The sequence below is a fragment of the Psammomys obesus genome, unplaced genomic scaffold, assembly GCF_907164565.1.
Source record: "Psammomys obesus unplaced genomic scaffold, mPsaObe1.curated_primary_1811, whole genome shotgun sequence".
Taxonomy (NCBI): domain Eukaryota; kingdom Metazoa; phylum Chordata; class Mammalia; order Rodentia; family Muridae; genus Psammomys; species Psammomys obesus.
The window spans coordinates 4,691,841-4,708,584 of NW_026591450.1; the positions used below are offsets into that span (position 1 = coordinate 4,691,841).

The 16,744-nt window shown below is 52.1% G+C and overlaps 1 protein-coding gene across 2 annotated transcripts in view; it reads right to left on the minus strand.

Moving 5' to 3' along the window:
- Positions 1–223: 223 nt before the first annotated feature.
- Emilin2 (elastin microfibril interfacer 2) overlaps positions 224–16,744 on the minus strand; it is a 48,359-nt gene continuing 31,838 nt past the window's right edge. The window contains exons 5-8 of one of the 2 annotated variants that reach the window (XM_055610099.1): positions 3,840–4,205; positions 3,474–3,506; positions 2,766–2,894; positions 224–799 (exon numbers count right to left, since the gene is read on the minus strand). In XM_055610099.1, the coding sequence (XP_055466074.1) occupies positions 462–799; positions 2,766–2,894; positions 3,474–3,506; positions 3,840–4,205 (866 nt within the window). In that variant the 3' untranslated portion in view covers positions 224–461. Of the gene's footprint in view, positions 800–2,765; positions 2,895–3,473; positions 3,507–3,839; positions 4,209–16,744 lie in introns of both variants that reach the window. The other variant, XM_055610098.1, reaches the window with a different exon arrangement.

The following is a 16,744-nucleotide window of genomic DNA, read 5'->3' on the forward strand; positions in this document are numbered from 1 at the left end:
TGGACCAGCCCACAGTGAGCCCCAGGTCCAGGCCACACCAGCATTTCAGTGTTCAGCGTCTTCCATGTGCAGTGTAGAGAGGCGCGTGTTCTCCAGCTGCCCCAGGCTCATCCCGCTGGGGAGCAGCTCGAGCCTCCGCAGGTAGCACCGAGTGGGCCCAACCCAGGACCCTCGAGCAGAGCTGGAGGGTAGGCAGCACAGGAGAAGCCAGCTTCCAGCCACGGGGACTCACCACGTCTTCTGCTCGTCCAGTTACAGTGACAGGAAAATGGGGGCCCCATTAATCAGGTGTCACTTGCACAGCTGTCTGGAAACTAGGGGTGGCAGTCTCTACAGGGAGGTAAGGCCTTTGACCTGGGGCAGGTGGAGTGTGCAGCGAGCTAGAGCTGTGCTCCAGGTACACAAACTGAATATATTAGCGCTTTGGGGTTCGTCCAGCCTTCCTTCCCCTCCCGACTCCCCTAGAGGTGGGAAAGGAAAGGATACAGGAAAACGCCACTAAAGGTGGAGTACATTTCATCAAAGTCTGTGTGCGCCAGTCTGCCCCCAGTCACCACAACATTGACCCCGTCTCCTGCCTTCAAGTGCACGATGAGGTGGAAGGCGCCCGGGCCCCCGCAAGTGTGCACGGCCCCAGGGGGACGGTGGTACTCCAGAAACTCCCTGCGGTACCCAGCGGTGTGCAGCTGGGCAACACTGGCGTTGGAGACAGACAGCACGGCTTCCACGTACGCGTCCCTCTCGGGGGTGAGGGTGGCCGTGATCAAGTAGCGCCCATCGTACGGCGCCGTGAAGATGCCTGGAAGAGCCAAGCAGACAGGTGAGCTGAGGTGGTGCCATCACTGCCCGTGCCCTGGGTGACGTCGCCCTGCACAGGTCAGGACGGCCGGTCAGCCAGACCTGTGGAAGGCAGGCTCGCTTAGGGAGAACGTGCCACCTGCCCCATCTTCTCCAGTATGAAGAGCAACCCCAGGGCCCGGGGCATTCCAACAAGCATTCGACCGCTGTCCGTCACCAGGCCCGGTGTGACCTCTCGCTGCAGCCACAGAACCAGACCACAACTCATGTCATAGCCCACGATCCTGGGCTCCTAACGTCCAAAACCTATACTCCAGTCCTAGGGTATCGGAGCTGTGTTACTGTTGCCTAAATATATAGCAGGCTAGAAACAAACCAGCCATGGCCCTGGTGGGACAGCAGACTTGGGACCAGGACCCAGCCATGTAAAACATCTTACTAAATCTCAGATGTGATGAAAAGAAAGCTGTCCAACACGCTGAACCACCTGGCCCTAGGAGGTCATGTTAACCCTCCTCATCTGAAAGCTGCAGCCTCTTGGGTATAGGTGATGGTCATTTGTGGCCAGAAGCCCTGCTCTCCAATAACTCCAGTGCCCACATGTCCTGAGAGGCAAAGGAAGTGACTGGAGAAGACCACTCATAGCCTCCATCCCAGGATAGGAAGGTATCAGGCCTTTACACCTAACCAATAAGCCAGATGTCACCATGTAATTAGGATCCAGAAACTATGAAAGGAGCCTTCAAAGAGTGCAGCCTTGAGTCTGGCTGGGTCCACCCTGTTGCAGATCCTGGAGTGTGTCAGGAGATACCTGACTGAGGGCAGATCAGGCCACAGTGTCCTGGGGGCAAGCCTAGCTCCAGGTCACCCAGACCTTGATGGCAGCCTGCTCATGGACTTGTTCTAGGAGTGACAGCAATTGTTGGCCTGCTTGTGAAGATCACCCGCCTGTGTAAGTGCTCCTACAACCAGGTTAGCCCGAAAGGAAAAACCTCATTCTCAATCAAAATCAACAACCAACTCTGGTACAAAACCTCTAGGTACAGACTAGAAAGACTGTTGGGAGCAAAGCTTGGCAGTCTGGGATGCCTGAATTCTTTCTCTAAGGTCTGCCAGTGACTTTGGTGCAACTGACATATCAGAACCAGTGTGACCTAGGCAGATGGTGACCAGGCAGGGAATTGTGGCAAAAAAAAAAAAAAAAAAAAAATGTGGCTAAAAATTACAAGGAAGACAATCAAGACCCTCTCCCCTCCTGTGGAGGCCATGTTCATGTCTTCATCAATGAGAGCAATAACTGCTAAAGGTAAGGAAACCGGGCAAGGCTAGACCTCCTTCCTGTCTGCCTCAGAGGGTTGCCCCATGGCCCAGATGGAATTGTCCTGGGTGACCCATGCGTGGCCATCAGGAAGGGCTCTGGGCTGGCATATCAGGGGATGGCTCAGGAAGGGGGTGAGACAGTACAAGCTGGAGGAAGAGAAGGAAGGCTGTGTTGTCACAGCTCGTAGCAGGTTCCCTGGACCAGACGCCCTCCAAAGTCCTCTGTTTAATTTTGTCTCTGTGTGAGGTCCCACACTGCAGGCTCAGCCCCTTCTGGAGAGATCACAGCCCTTTTTCGGCTCATCATAAAACACAAGATTCTCAAGGGAGTCTCTGCCTCTGAAGATTCATAGATAAAGCACGCTTGATGACCAACTAGAGGATAGCTGGAAGACAGGTGATTAGAGTGTGCCAGGGCAGGGCTGGCAAAAAAAAAAAAAAAAAAAAAAAAAAATCCTTTTAGCAACCATTAAAATTAGAGCAGCAGCAGTTCGAGTGTGTGATGACCCCCTGTGCTTCCCTCCTGCACTTGCAGCCCCAGAGTTGGAGTTTTAGCCTAGGTTCTCCCCAGCCTCTGGGGGCCAGCACAGGAGGGGGTGGCTACCTGCATGTGGGTGGAGCAGAGCAGAGTTCCCTCAGATACTCACCAGTGTTGGGGTTATACACACCCCCATCGTTCACCAGCACCTTATTGAAAAGGACCACACCTCCATCACTGGGAAAAGGCTTCTGGGTAAGACCAGCTGAGAAGGACACCAGGGCAGGCAGCGGCACCCCTAGGACAGAGAGGGGCAGGCGAGCTTGGACTAGCCTGTCTTCTGAAAGGGTTAGTGGACAAGGGTTAGGGTACAAGCCATGCCTCCTGCTAGGTCTAGAGGCTCCCTTGTCAGACCAAGGGTGCCCCCAGAGAAACCGGGATGGGGGGCGGCTGGGGAGGGAGGTTGCGACACAGACACTGCACACACACGAAAGCCTCAAGGGGACTGACTGGAGTCAGCACATGTGAAGCTGAGGATGTGGACAAGAAAGCACGAGAAGAGACGCTGTGCACTAGCCACATCAGGGCTGGTGCTGGGCGCAGAGAACCCTCCAGGGAGCTGCTTGCCTGCCAGCGAATGAAGCGGGTCAGGACCACACAGGGGACAGCCCACCCAGCCCCTCCCCCCCCCATCCCGCTTGGAAAACATGAACAGAGACCGGTAGGAAGAGAAGGTCCTGCCTCGGAGCCTCTGGCCGTTCAGTCCATAAAGGCTGGGATCATGGGGCTGCCAGGCATGGAAAGGCTGCTGGCCCTCTTGCCATGCCAGCAGCCTCAAGGGAGGAGGCAGGAAGTGCAGGGCTCTGAGTAGACATACCTGGGGTGGCTACAGGAGGAGACTTGGGGTAGCCTGCGAACAAGAGAGCGGATGTCAGATCCTGAGCAGGTACCTTTCAGAACTCTCCCTTCTAGCATGGCTGTAACCCTAACTCTGGCTGTCGGCATCACTGCTCTCACCCCCAACAGCAGGCAAAGTACATTTTAAATATTTGTTGTGTTCTGAGGTGTCCCCAGTGCCCACGTCAGATCAGCAAAGAGAGGTTCCTCTACCCTAATACCCTGTGGAAGCTACCTTTCTGAACGTGGTCCTTAAAGGTGGAACTTTGAACCCACAACACACATCCACCGACAGGCACAGGCTAGAAGCGTCTGCCGCCCTGTGCCTTCTGCAGCGTGGGTTTACCTGGCGCGCCTGCGTAGCCTTCCGAGCTAGGAATGGGCCCTTGCCCCATCTGTCCGTCCACTCCCTGGGGCAGGCCCCTTCCCGACATGCCCATCCTGCCTGGAGGCCCAGCCTCTCCGGTCTCCATGATGACCCCGCTAGACCCAGGCAGGAAGGGGAGGCCTTGGCGACCAGGCCAAGCAGGCAAAGGCGGTGGCTGTAGGGGCCTCTGGGGCAGTACGGGCCGCTGGCCTGTCTGTGGTGGTCTGGCAGCATCTTCTGGCGGTGGGGTCAGCAGGGGAGGCTCAGTGGGAGCCTCCTCTGAGGGTCTGGTGGATTCTGGTGGGGTCTTCCCAGATGGCGCCTGGGTGGCTTCTGAGGGCTCCTCTGCTAGCAGTGAGAGAGAAAAACCGTTAAAATGTCTCCAGGTTCCCAGTGTAAGGCTCCCCTGACCCTTGATCAGTGCCAAGGATTTCCTACAAAGGCTGTGCCTGTGTAGCCAAGACACTGTCCCCAACAGGATGTGAAGAGTACCAGAGCTTGGGTCAGCTTGCCTGGCATCTTCTCAAGGAATGACAGCCAAGCTGCCTCAGATCACCCAGGGAACGCTGGGGAGACAACTGGGGCCTCCTGGATGTAAATGGGGACACTCCAAAACAGCATGGCTCCAGCACCCCATGTCCCTTCAACGCATGCTCACATCACAGAGGAGTCATGTTCCCATGAGGAACTAGTGCCGTTGCAGCCTCTAAAGTAAGCTAGCCTCAGGGTCAGGCCGGTGGCCTCACTGCTGGCTTGTAAAGGGCTGCTCTGAAGACCCGTTGACTGCCAGGCAGGTGTCAGGAACCTTGCTGGCCCCTACGGTTGGCACTGACCCTAAAGAAGCGCCACCATTTCCCCACACGTCTAGATCACCGGTGGAGGGTCCTCCCAAGAGAGGAACCTCATCCTTCACGTGTCTGCCCGTCTGAGGTGGCCACCACAATGACTCAGCCGAGAACTGCCGCCCCTTCCTTCCTTCCTCCGAATACGTTCCCAGAAGTGGCTCTCCAACAAGACCTTGCTATTGCTCACAAAACATCTGAGAACATAGCACTTGCAAAGGCAAAGACCACCCGCCTCCTTTTTCAGTCTGATGCCTAAAATGCTCCAGGGCCCAGAGCTGGACAGTTCCAATGAGGGACCATCAGTGGCCCACTGTCTAGAGCTGCTTTAAAGAGTTATAAAAATTATGTTGTAAGTCAAATGCATGCTCCCCTTCCACCCAAGACAGGTGGCCAGAGCACCCCAGGGAGTTATTTCTCGGCCTTTTCTGACCAGTGTTCATGACAGAATAAGCTCCACAGAAAGGAATTCTAGAAGTGGCGATTTCAGCTCTAAGAAGAACTCCTGGACCATCCCATTGTGGATGCAGGCAGTATGTGGATGCGATGGTGTGAAGGTCCTGGCATCACTCGGGAGGCTGAGGCAGGAGAGCACAAGTTCTCCGCCAGCCTACACGATGGAAACCTCTCAGAAAAATAAAAACTGGCACAAGCACCCTCCTGGAAACAAGGGAGGAAACCATGAAGAGTTTAGGGTCTTACACAGGACAAAGGTGAGGAAGACACAGGTGGGGAGCCTGGAGCAGGAAGTAGAGTTCCCAAGGAAAACCCGCTAATACTTTAAACATGGGACTACAAAGTGCCTGGGTATGTTTTATAGGAGAGGCTGTTGGAAGTTGCAGCACGTCTCCTCACAGGAAACCTATTTTCGTGTTTCCTGCATGTGATGTGCAGGTCTCATGTGTTACAAACTGATGCAAATGTCACCGAATCATCCTCAGTGGCTCTCCATTTTTCACTGGGACAGGTTCTCTCCGTCAGACTTAGAGCTCACTAACAGGGCTAGCACTGGGGATGCCCTACCTCTGCCATCTGAGGATAGGAGCACGGCTCCACAGCCACCTGCACGTATGTGAGTTCTAGGGAGTCCCAACTCCTCACACCTGCTTGGCGCTTCTGAGCCTTCTCCCCATTCCGTGGTAAATATGCACTTTCTTGTTTTTACTGAAAGGTTAGGAGCCAATTGTGGTGGCGCACGCCTTTAGTCCCAGCACTCAAGAGGTTGAGGAGGGAGGATCTCTGAGTTTGAGGGGCCAGCCTGGTCTGCAGAAGATCAGACACTGAGACAGTCAGCAACATGGTGAGACCCTGTCTCAAAAACAGAAACAAACAGGAGGTGCAAGCAGGAGGGAGACTATTTTGGAGGAAGAGCACGAGGCAAGTAAAAAGGAAGGAGGTTTTCATAGGGTTTCTCATAGGCACAGAGTCCTAGGGAGAGGCCTTGTGGGTAAACTCCTTGCAGGTGCGCATGCGAACATGAACCCCACCCTAGCGCCAGCGTCATGGGCACGAACTTGATGCATGTGTATACATGTGGGTAAACAGTCATGCCCACAAAGTAAGAATCCGAGGGCCAGAGAGAGTTCGGCACTTAAAAACAATGGCTACTCTTGAAGGACTCAAGTTCAGTTCCCAGCACCCACGTGGCAGCTCACAGCTGTGCATAAGTTGAGTCCCAGGGGATCTGGCATCCTCTTAGGCTCTTTTGCGTGTGTGCGTGTGTGTACTTATTCACTGACATATACACACACAAAATATACATTTTTTTAAGGAAGCTAGAAACTGTGAAAGACCGTGTGCCTTGATCCCCAGCCTCCACACATGAATGCGTAAAACAAGCATGTACATCAAAGTTTTAAAACAGCGCAGAAGGGGATGAGGGAATGAAGGGTGAGGGGAGGTGAAAGGTCAAGAGCACTGGGCACTCACACAAAAGCCTCATGAACCGTTTCGAACAATTCATAGACATGAATTGAAATCTGCTTTCTACTGCCCTAAAACCAGACTTCGTCTCCCCTGCTGCCCAGCTCCTGCCTCCATCCCGGAGCTGTCCCCAGAGCACCCCCTGGCTTGGCCCCTCTGCTCTGCTGGGCCTGCCCCCATCTGTGCAGGCTAGCCTGCACACCATCACCTCTGTGACCGCCCGAGATCCGCCCAGTGGGGCCTGAGCAATCTTGTTTCTGAAGCAAGAAGCAAGTTGGGGCACCTTCATTATCTCTGGTCCCCAGGACTTGGCACATGACGCTGAGGCTCTAGAAGTATGACGGTTACTGCCATCCAGCCAGGCCACTGGGACTCCTAATTCTACCCCCAAATCACTACGATTCTCCGGTTCTACTTGGACAGTTTGGGTACACAGGACCATGGTAATTCCTTTTAATTTAATCCGTTCCCTCAATGCCAGGTGTGCCATAAAGCAAGAACTTAAAATCCTGTTGGAGCAAAGAGTCTCCGAGGGGAAGGCAGGGCTGCAGGGGTGAGCAGAGCTGCTGCTGGGAAACTGCCAGCCAACTCCTAGCTAGACAGCAGTGAGAAGGCCTGGTCTGAGGCCCAGCCTCTCCCAGCGTGGGTCCACCCAGTGTCACATGGTGTTTCCTCGGACATTTATTACCAAGTGCTACCGAAGGCTGAGCAGCACCGTTCAGTCTAGAGAGAGAATTCTGAATGCACACACTGTTCACACTCGGATGGTGAATTCCTTGTGTACCTGAGCAGTGAGTGTGAGAACACTCACCAGGGCAGCAGGCCCAGCTGTCAACAGGCGAGGATGGAGGAGCGAGGGGGAGGAGGGCTCACTCCTGGGTGACCCTGCTCTGTCCTCCAGAGCTCAGGTTAAGTTTTATGTGGCAGCTCGTGCCTATAATCTCTGCACTTGGGAAACTGTGGCAGGAGGATTGCTATGAGTTTGAGGCCAGTTTGGGTCATGTAGTGAGCTCCAGGCCAGCCAGGGACACAGAGCAAAACTATCTCAAAATAAGGGGGATGGGGTTCCCTAATTAAAAGCCAACGTTGAAGTCACTCAAGACTCCCGAGGAGGCTGGAGTGTTACTCCAGCTGCACTGACACCTTCCTTCCACCCACCGGAGTCTAGACCCTTATCTGCTGCCTCAGTACCCCACCAGTACAGGGGCCGAGCTCCCAGCAAGAGGCAGAGGCAGGTATCAGCTATGCCCCTGGCCACCGGATGGTGCCTAGCCCCCGGAACACAAGAAGGACCCTCACTGCCACTGTTAGGGTCTGCCATCCCGGGTTCCAGGAAGCTCCGTGGTCCTCAGCCTCCGACTCGGCAGTGTTCCCTCCTGTCAGCCAGGCAGGTCCTGACCACAGCGCACTGCGTGCAATCCATCAGAAGGCTGGCGGTGAGGTCTGCTCTCCCTGTGTCTAGCATTTGCTCAAGAACTGAAAATTAAAAGCAAGTGAGTGAGCAAGCAAGAGAGAGAGAAGAAAAGAAAAAAGGCTGATGGGGGCTGGCCTCTTCACTAAAGTGCCTGCCATGCAGGCTGAGGGCCTGGGTTCGGACCCCAGCACCCACAGTGCCTGTAACTTCGTACTACGAGAGAGGCTGAGACCACTGGATGCCTGGAGCTTGTCGGCAAGTCGGGAAACCGAGTTCCAGGCTGTCTGGAGAAGGGAGGGAGACAGGCTGGAGAGGAGCCCTGGCGTGAGTGTGCGGCGCGGCCCCGCAAAGACCCAGGTTCCAGCACCCGCTTAGGTGGCTCACGAGCACCTGCAGCTCCAGCCCCAGAAACCAGATGCTCCTAGACTCTGGGAGCATCTGCGTGCTCCTGTGGACACACCCAAGTAATAGGAGCCTTAAAAAAAAAATAAAACACTAACAACCCGGGGAGGCAGAGGCAGGCGGATCTCTGTGAGTCTGAGGCCAGCCTGGTGTACAAAGGGAGTCCAGGACAGCCAGGGCTGCAGAGAAACCCTCTTTAAAAAAAAAAAAAAAAAAAAAAAAAAAAAAAAAAAAAAAAAAAAAAAAAAAAAAAAAAAAAAAAAAAAAGGAAAAAATAAAACAATTAAAAAGTAGAAAATGACAAAGGAAGACTCCAAGCTTGAACCCTGACCTCCATACACAGGTGCGTGTGCACATACACACACACACACACACCACATACAAAGACACACACACACAAATCATGTTTCGAGTCTGTGGCTGTACGTCAGGCCACATCTGTAGCTGTTTTTGGCTAACCACACATACGGCCTGTGGGTCATGGGTTGGGCCTGCCTGGCAGACGCTCTCCCTTCCAGCCGCATATTGAAGCTGGAGGATCTGGTCATTGAAACTTTAAACTTTAAAAAGCTCTACCATCTAGCTGTAGTGCCTGTACAATCAGCACTTGGAAGTTTGAGGCAGTGAGTTCAAGGCTAACCCAGGCTCCAGCATGAGTAGCTGGCCCGAGTCCGGGAGGACAGCCTGCAGCAGGAGAAGCAGCCGCTTTGGTACTCAGGAACATGGGCTCCAGGGCGCCAACGTCACTCCCAGGTACTGGCCCTCCTTGCAGGAGGTGGAGAGGTGACAGCAAGACAGGAGGCCTGACCGTGAAGTGGCAGCTGGTGAGCACGAGAAAGGCCGCTCAGATCTCACAGGCCATCATTGCGCCATCTCAACTGTCGCTCTCGACAGCACGGAAGGAGAGGCAGCAGAACGCACCCAGCAGAAGGAGGGCCCTGCTCCGACCAGACCCCTCCCGTGGGTTTCCCGTTCGGGTTAGATGAAGAGAGAGATTCTGGGTTCTATCACAGAGGACGCTGCAGGGACCTTCAAGAACAGAGAACCTGTGGCCACTCCAGTGGAAGGGGAGTCAGCTGAGAGGATGGGGAAACCCACAGAAGGGCAAAACTGGTCCAAGAACCTAATGTCTGCCTGTTCCAGACCAGTGGCAGCAGGAGTCCCCATACAGCTGTATCACACGTGTTACTCTCCGCAGTGACATCAGAACTGATGTCTCTGCACTACAGCAAGGGGCGGGAGAGGAGAGTGAGGCTCGGGCGGCCTCACACAAAGCTTGTAACTCTGGTATTTCTATGAATGAGCTCTGGAGGGAGGCCCATCAGGGACTGGCTGAGCACGCTCAAGGGAGTGGGTTCTATGCAGAGGTTAAAAATAGGAAGAACTCTGAAAGACAACAGCGCCTGCCAGCGGCTCCCTCACATAGCCGACCTTGTGTTAGTGGTAATCAGAGTCCAGGAGTTTATCTGCCCCACTGCGTTCTGGCTGCACCCGCCCGGCCCCTGTGAGGTGATGCTCCTTCCCCTTCTAAGACTGACCTGACCTCCAGGGCTCACCTAACCTCTGCAGTGAATCCCCTGCCTGATGTGGCCCTGTGGAAGGCTCTAGTCAAATTCAGAAGTTTGCTGCTGCTGCTGTTGTTTTAGCATCATTACTGTTTAAATTGTGTGTGTGCACCCATGTCTTCCTCTGTTCACACGTGTGTGCCTGCGCGCACTCGAGTGCATACATGCATGTGAATGGAGGGGTCCTCGAGAAGGCCAGACGTGTTGGAGCCCCCTCAGTACTGGAGTCACAGGAGGCCATGAGCACCTCCCCAGTGTAGGTTCTGGGGACTGAACTCCGTCCTCTGGTAGAGCCTTGCATGCTCTTCACTGCTGAGCCATTTCTCCAGACCCAAAATTCAACATTTTGATGAATAAAAGCTGCTATTTACAAGCAGGGGGGTGTAATAAAAGCCAGATGCCCCAGGGGAGAACAGCCTGTGCATTTTGACAGCCTGATGTGCATGTGCATTTATTTTCTGTGAGTTCACAGAATTCTGAGAGTCCATCCCTGTACCTTGGGCCCAAGATGCCCCCAAGCTCAGCGGAGTTCAAGCTTGTGGCCAAAGCCAAGCAGGATGCCGCTGGCAGGCCACCAGCCCCAGCCAGACTGAAGGCTCCGTATTTCACCAGTCTGCGCTTTTCATTGTTACGGTTTACCGGTTTACCGTAGGAAGCTTGGTAAAAATAGGACCCTTAAGTCTGTGAATTCCAAAGGAGGGATTCCCTGGGGGCAAGACCGGGAGCCACAAAATGAGACCCACGCCTACACGCTCTCCCCACAGGATGCTGAACGGCTGCGTGTGGGTGTATCTACGCATGGCTGTGCCTTCTTGGAATCGTGACAAGAGACTACCCTGACCACAGCAACACTCCCTTCCTCTCAGCTAGTCCTACAACACCGAGCTTCAGCTCAAGCTCAGGCCTGGTGACGCTGCAACCTCAGTCTCTGCTGACGCCTGCAGCCTAGGGCTATCCCAGGTCCCCGGCAGGAAAGCTGACACTGCCCTTCATGTCCATCTGGGGGCAGGGCCTGGGTGAGCAGCCACAGCCCGAGGAGGATGAAATGAAGGACAAGAAAGCAAGGATGTCTGAAGGTGGCTTGAAGACCAACAGTGCCACCCATGCGGAAACCCAGGGCTACGCCCCGACCCGAAGGTCTTGGTGTGCAGAGCAAAGGCTAGAAACTTCCCAACCTCCCGCTGTGCTCAGAAGGAGCAAGCTTGCCGTGCTGAAGGGTGTTAGGATGTGATGGTGTGGGTTCCGGCAGGGAGACTTCTAGGTGCTTACACCCTCCATGCGGCCCCTAATACAGGAAAGAAGGGGGAGTACCAGCAGCCTGCGTCTCTCTGCAGATGTCCCTGGAAGGGACTGACCCGTTCCAAGGCTCCCCTCTCCACTCTCCTCCACTCTCACCAAGGGCTGTATAATCCCTGCTACTGGCAAATCACCGTTAGCGCCGTTATTTCCACCTCACAGATGAGGAAAGCAGGTCATGTTCAGGGTGCACAACCTACCCAAGCCACGGTTCCCTGCGCATGAGATTTCAAGCCTGCGGGAGCAGCACAGTCTCCCAGTTGTTCCTCGTACTCCAAACCCAAAGCCCTCATCAGAGCTACGTAACTCGGCATAACCAGGTTCTGCTCCTCTTTTACCACGCAGCCTCTCACTTTCTGCTGGCTGATATTCTTGGTCAACCTTATTTTTTCGAAAGAACAAACCCATTCCTGACCCATAGCCTTCGATCACACTGTTCCCTCTGAGTGGGCCGGTTTCCTGCACAGATCACGGCGGGTTTTACGTCCTCAATAGATTTGTATCTCAGATGTCACCTTCATGGCACGCCCTCCCTGAGCATATAGCTAAAACAAATTCTTGTCTCCCGTTGTCTGTTATGTTTCATCTTTCCTCAAGGTCCTGGCTGCTAACTAAAGTTGGGTCTTCACTAGCACGGCTGTTCTCCGTCTTTTCCTGCAGAGTATCAGATCCATGATGGCTGAAATAGGACACAGCTTAGGAGAAATCTGCCAGATAAACTACTGAATCAGGAGTGGTGATGTCTGTGACCTAGGAACACTCAGGAGCTTGGGGTAGGACAGCTACCATGAGTTCAAGGCCAGACTGGGATTCAGGTGAGAGATTTAGTGAGTGACTGAAACATGAATGAATGCATGGAAATGTAAGGAGTCAGGAGAGCTGCAGTCAAGAGTGACGGAACACCACAGTGGCCACCCTGCAATCCCAGGCCTCAGGAGGCTGGGGAACCTCAAGATCGAGGCCTGTCTAAAGGATAATAGTAATTATTGTAAATGTATAATTATTCATCTTTCAGAAATTGTATACTCATCAGCGTCCCAGGAAATTCATATATACATATAAGTATACACTTATACACACACATACATGTATACTTGTATATATGCACATATGTGTGTCTATATGTGCATATATGTGTGTATGTATGTATATATATATACATACGTGTGTATGTATATATATATATACATACATATATATGTATATATGAACATATTTTTTGTATACAAATCCTTCTTAAGCCCCAGACAAGAGCACGTGGCTTGTTGGGATACAGAAAAGACCCAACTGAGGCCAGCTGGGTAATTCAGCCTACTCCACACGAGCCTCACAAGAACAGGATCTGTGAGCAGACAATGGGAACACGAGTTTATGTTCCCGGCCTGCAATCGGTCCTCACCCCCTCCCCTGGGCTGCTGCTCTCTGTGGGAGGAGGGACTCCACATTGGAACTCTGTCCTCCCAATGTGGAAACCATGCTACCCTTCAGCTCCTTTGCTGTGACCGACAGAATGAACGCCGCAGGAGCGGCTCCAGGCTAGCTCCAGTCCACGCCTGTAGGAGACCATAGCTTTGCTTTCTCTCTGTAAGCCAGCTACCACCACGTTGGACATTCTACTCCTTGAGAGCAGCAAAATGTGAGGAAGTCCACACAGACACTCAGGAAGAGGCTCACCAAGACGCCAGGTCTGTGGCCGCCGTGAACCTGAACCTTCCTGCCACGCACAGAGCACAGCTATGTGGGTAACTGACTTGGGTTGACATTGCACAGAAGAGCTGCTGAGCCCCGTGCAGCCTCCTGACCCACGACTATCGGAAAATAGCCGCCACCGAGATTGGGGTAGGAGATTACAGAACAGAAAAATACCACCCTCTCACACCGAAGTCTTTCCCACCGATGCCTTCTCTTCCTGTCTCGTGACTTCTCACTTCCCAGTTATCCGTGCACATTCTTCTGGAAGTTTTTCTTATCCTCCCTTCTCAACTAGATTCAGCAATGAACAGCTCAATGAACGGCAATGAACGGCTTCTTCCTTTGAGAAGCCCTCAGTGTTCCAGTGAGGTCACAGCCAATTCCTGTGACCCTCCATGTCTGGTTCCCTGCTGGCCTTTTATCTTATTCACATTTGCCGCATACCGAGCCACTGGATCCTACTTACAGGGGGCGCACTGAGCGCTCCTGGGTAGAGAGCGGGTCCCTGCACAGCCCACACTCCCTCCTTCACTGAGCTCAGACTGCACTCTCTTCACAGACCTGAGGATGCTTTGTGGGGAAGGATGGCACCCGTGGTCTCTGCGCACCCTCACAGCGCCTCACATGCAGTGCTCAGCAAATGTTCTGCTGTTGGTTTCTCAGTCTCCTGGGCCCTGGGTGTGGCTCTGGAGGTCAGAGAACACTGCTTATTTTTGGCTCCTCTTAATCACAAGTTCTCCCAAGCCCACGTGGTCCACATTCACAGTGTGGCCCCAATCTGAAGGATGGTGCGTGGAAACGGCATCGTCTCCAGAGTTACCCAACCTCACACAGAAGAGCCTAGGAATAGACAGATTCCCACGCTGTCCAGCACTGCCAATTAACTGGAAATATCTGGCTGTGTCTGTTATTGTAAAGCACAATCCAGACAGCATTTTGACTGCAAGGGACAATTGCTCTGTGAACACACAGGACTGGTGACCTTAACTGTACATTCCAGAGATACAAGCGGCTGAGAGAGAGCCTCGGTGGGGTGTGCTGCAGATAGCCTGGGGACAGTGCACAGCCCTGCTTGGCCCCGATGACTCTTTATCTGTAAAATGAGCACGGTGCTCTAAGACAAAGTCCAGAGCATGTCGACATGACCACCATGAACTCTCCCGGCACCTCAGGAGGTGCCAGGACCTGGCTTTGGCCCTCCCCATGGCTCCTTCTCGGTGGGGGCCTACTCGGAAGTTTGCGTAGGCTCCCAGGAGCCAGGAAGACTCAGCTGGGAGGCACAGCCCTGAGTCACCCAGAGTGAACAAGGTAGAAAAAGTGAGAAGCCTGTGGGAGGACAAGAGAAGAGAAAGTTAGGAGAGCAGAGAGTGGGAAATGGCTTCCTCGACACACAGCTGGTGCTCCATGAGTGCTCATGGGCCTTGGAATTTGGCATTCTACCCTGGGAGACACAAGATTTTTACATGCTGTCAGCTTGCATCTCATCTCCACCTACCCGCTATGGAATCCATCCAGGTAGCTGTGTGTATGCAAGTGTGTGCGTGCGTGCATGCATGCATGTGTGTGTGTGTGTGTATGTGTGTGTGTGTGCACGCGCACACGCATTCGTTTGCAGTGTCCCTCGAGGGCTTGGACCATGCTGGCACACAGAAAGTGTTTTATAAACATGACCTCTGTGCTGGTTAATTTTATGTCAGTTTGACACAAGCGAAAGTCATCTGGGAGGAAAGAACCTCAATAAAGAAAATTCCTCCACAGTTTATAGCAAGCCCATAGCCAACATCAACTGAAATAGAGACTCAAAGCAATTCTACTAAAATCAGAAACAAGACAAAGTTTTCCACTCTTTCCATACCTATTCAATATAGAACTTGAAGTCTTAAATAGATCAATGAGAGTATTAATCTTAATAGTCGTATTATAGTCTGAAATAGATGAATAAGACTATAAGGGCAATAAGGAAATCAAGGGGATTCACAGTTTGGAAAGCAAAGAGTCAAAGTATCACGATTCACAGATGATACGATAGTATACATTAGTATACATAAGTGACCTCAAAAATTCCACCAAAGAACTACACTTTCAGCAAAGCAGCTGGATACAAAATTAACTCACAAAAATCATTAGCCCTCCTGTATACAAATGACAAACAGAACAAGAAATCAGGGAAACAGCATCTTTCACAATTGCCTCAAATAATATGAAATATCTTGAGGTAACTCTAACCAAGCAAGTGAAAGACAAAATCTTTAAAACTTTGAAAAAAGAAATTGAAGAAGACAGCAGAAGATGGAAAGATCTCCTATGCTCATGGATCACTAGAATTAACATAGTAAAAATGGCCATCCAACCAAAAGTAATTTTCATCCTCAATGTAATCCCCATCAAACTTCCAACACAATTCTTCACAGATCCTGAAAGGACAATTCTCAACTTTACAGGAAACCCAAAACACCCAGGGTAGTTAAAACAATCCTAAACAACAAAAGAACTGCTGGGGGTATCACCAGGCCTGATCTCTTATACTACAAAGTATAGTAATAAAAATAGCATGATAGTGGCATAAAAGCAGACACACTGATCAACTGAATTGAATTGCAGATCCAGACAGAAGCCCATGTAGCCATGGACAGCTTATCTTTGATAAGGAGGCCTGAAATACACACTGTGAAGAGACAGCATCTTCATTAAGTGGTGCTGTTCAAACGGGATTGTCACATGTAGAATGCAGATGGGTCCATGCCGCTCACCCTGGATGACACCAGGAGAACAAGGCCCTCTAAAACAACTGAGCAAAGCTCGCATGAACTCCGATACCGAAGCAGCAATCACGGGGCCCACACCTGTGGGGTTCGCACCAGATCCTTGGCAGGTCAAAACTACAGCTTCAGTTTAATGCTTTCATGGGAATCCTGAATGTGTGAACGCACGGGTCTCTTGATTCTTGGGCCTTCTCTTGGGGCTATTTTTCTGTTGGTTTGCCTTCTATATGATAGGTTTGGGTTTTATCTTGTTATGTTTTGTTGTTATCTCTTAGAAGCCTGTTCTTTTCTGATGAGAGAGAGCAAGGGAGTAGATCCAGATGGGCGGATCCACCCAGATGGGCGGAAGGAACTGGGAGGAATAGATGGAGGGAAACTGTAGATTTTACTTCTTGATAGGAAAAAAAAAAAATCTATGTTTAATAAAAAGGAAGGAATGCCTTCGTAACATTGGGTCATAGGCACGCCTGTAACCACTTTTTAATTAGTTATGGGGGAGGGCCCAGGCCACTGCAGGTGGTGTCATCCTTGGGCAACTGGTCCTGGGTTCTTCAGAAATCTTGCAAGCTAAGCAAGCCATGAGGAACAAGCCAGGAAGCAGCATCCCTCCATGGCCTCTGCATCATGGCCTCTGCATCAGGTCCTGCCTTCAGGTTCCTGCCCTGTCTGAGTTCCTGTCCTAACTCCCTGTCCAGACCTTCTTCTATGAAGAACAGTGACACTGATGTGGAAGTGTAAGACAAATAAACCCTTTCCTCCCCAAGTTATGTTGGCCATGGTGTTTCTTCACAGCAACAGTAACCCTGACTAAGACAACCTCTCCTCTCGACTCCGATTAGAAAGAGCTGTAGAGAAGTGAAGTTTATAGAGAAGTGAAGTTTAGATGAAAATGGCAAAAGTAAAACTCCCACTGTGAACTGCATTCCTTAAAACTTTCAAGGGACTGCCGCTGCCTCCAGCCCTCCACAAACACTTGCTGTGTGCCTCT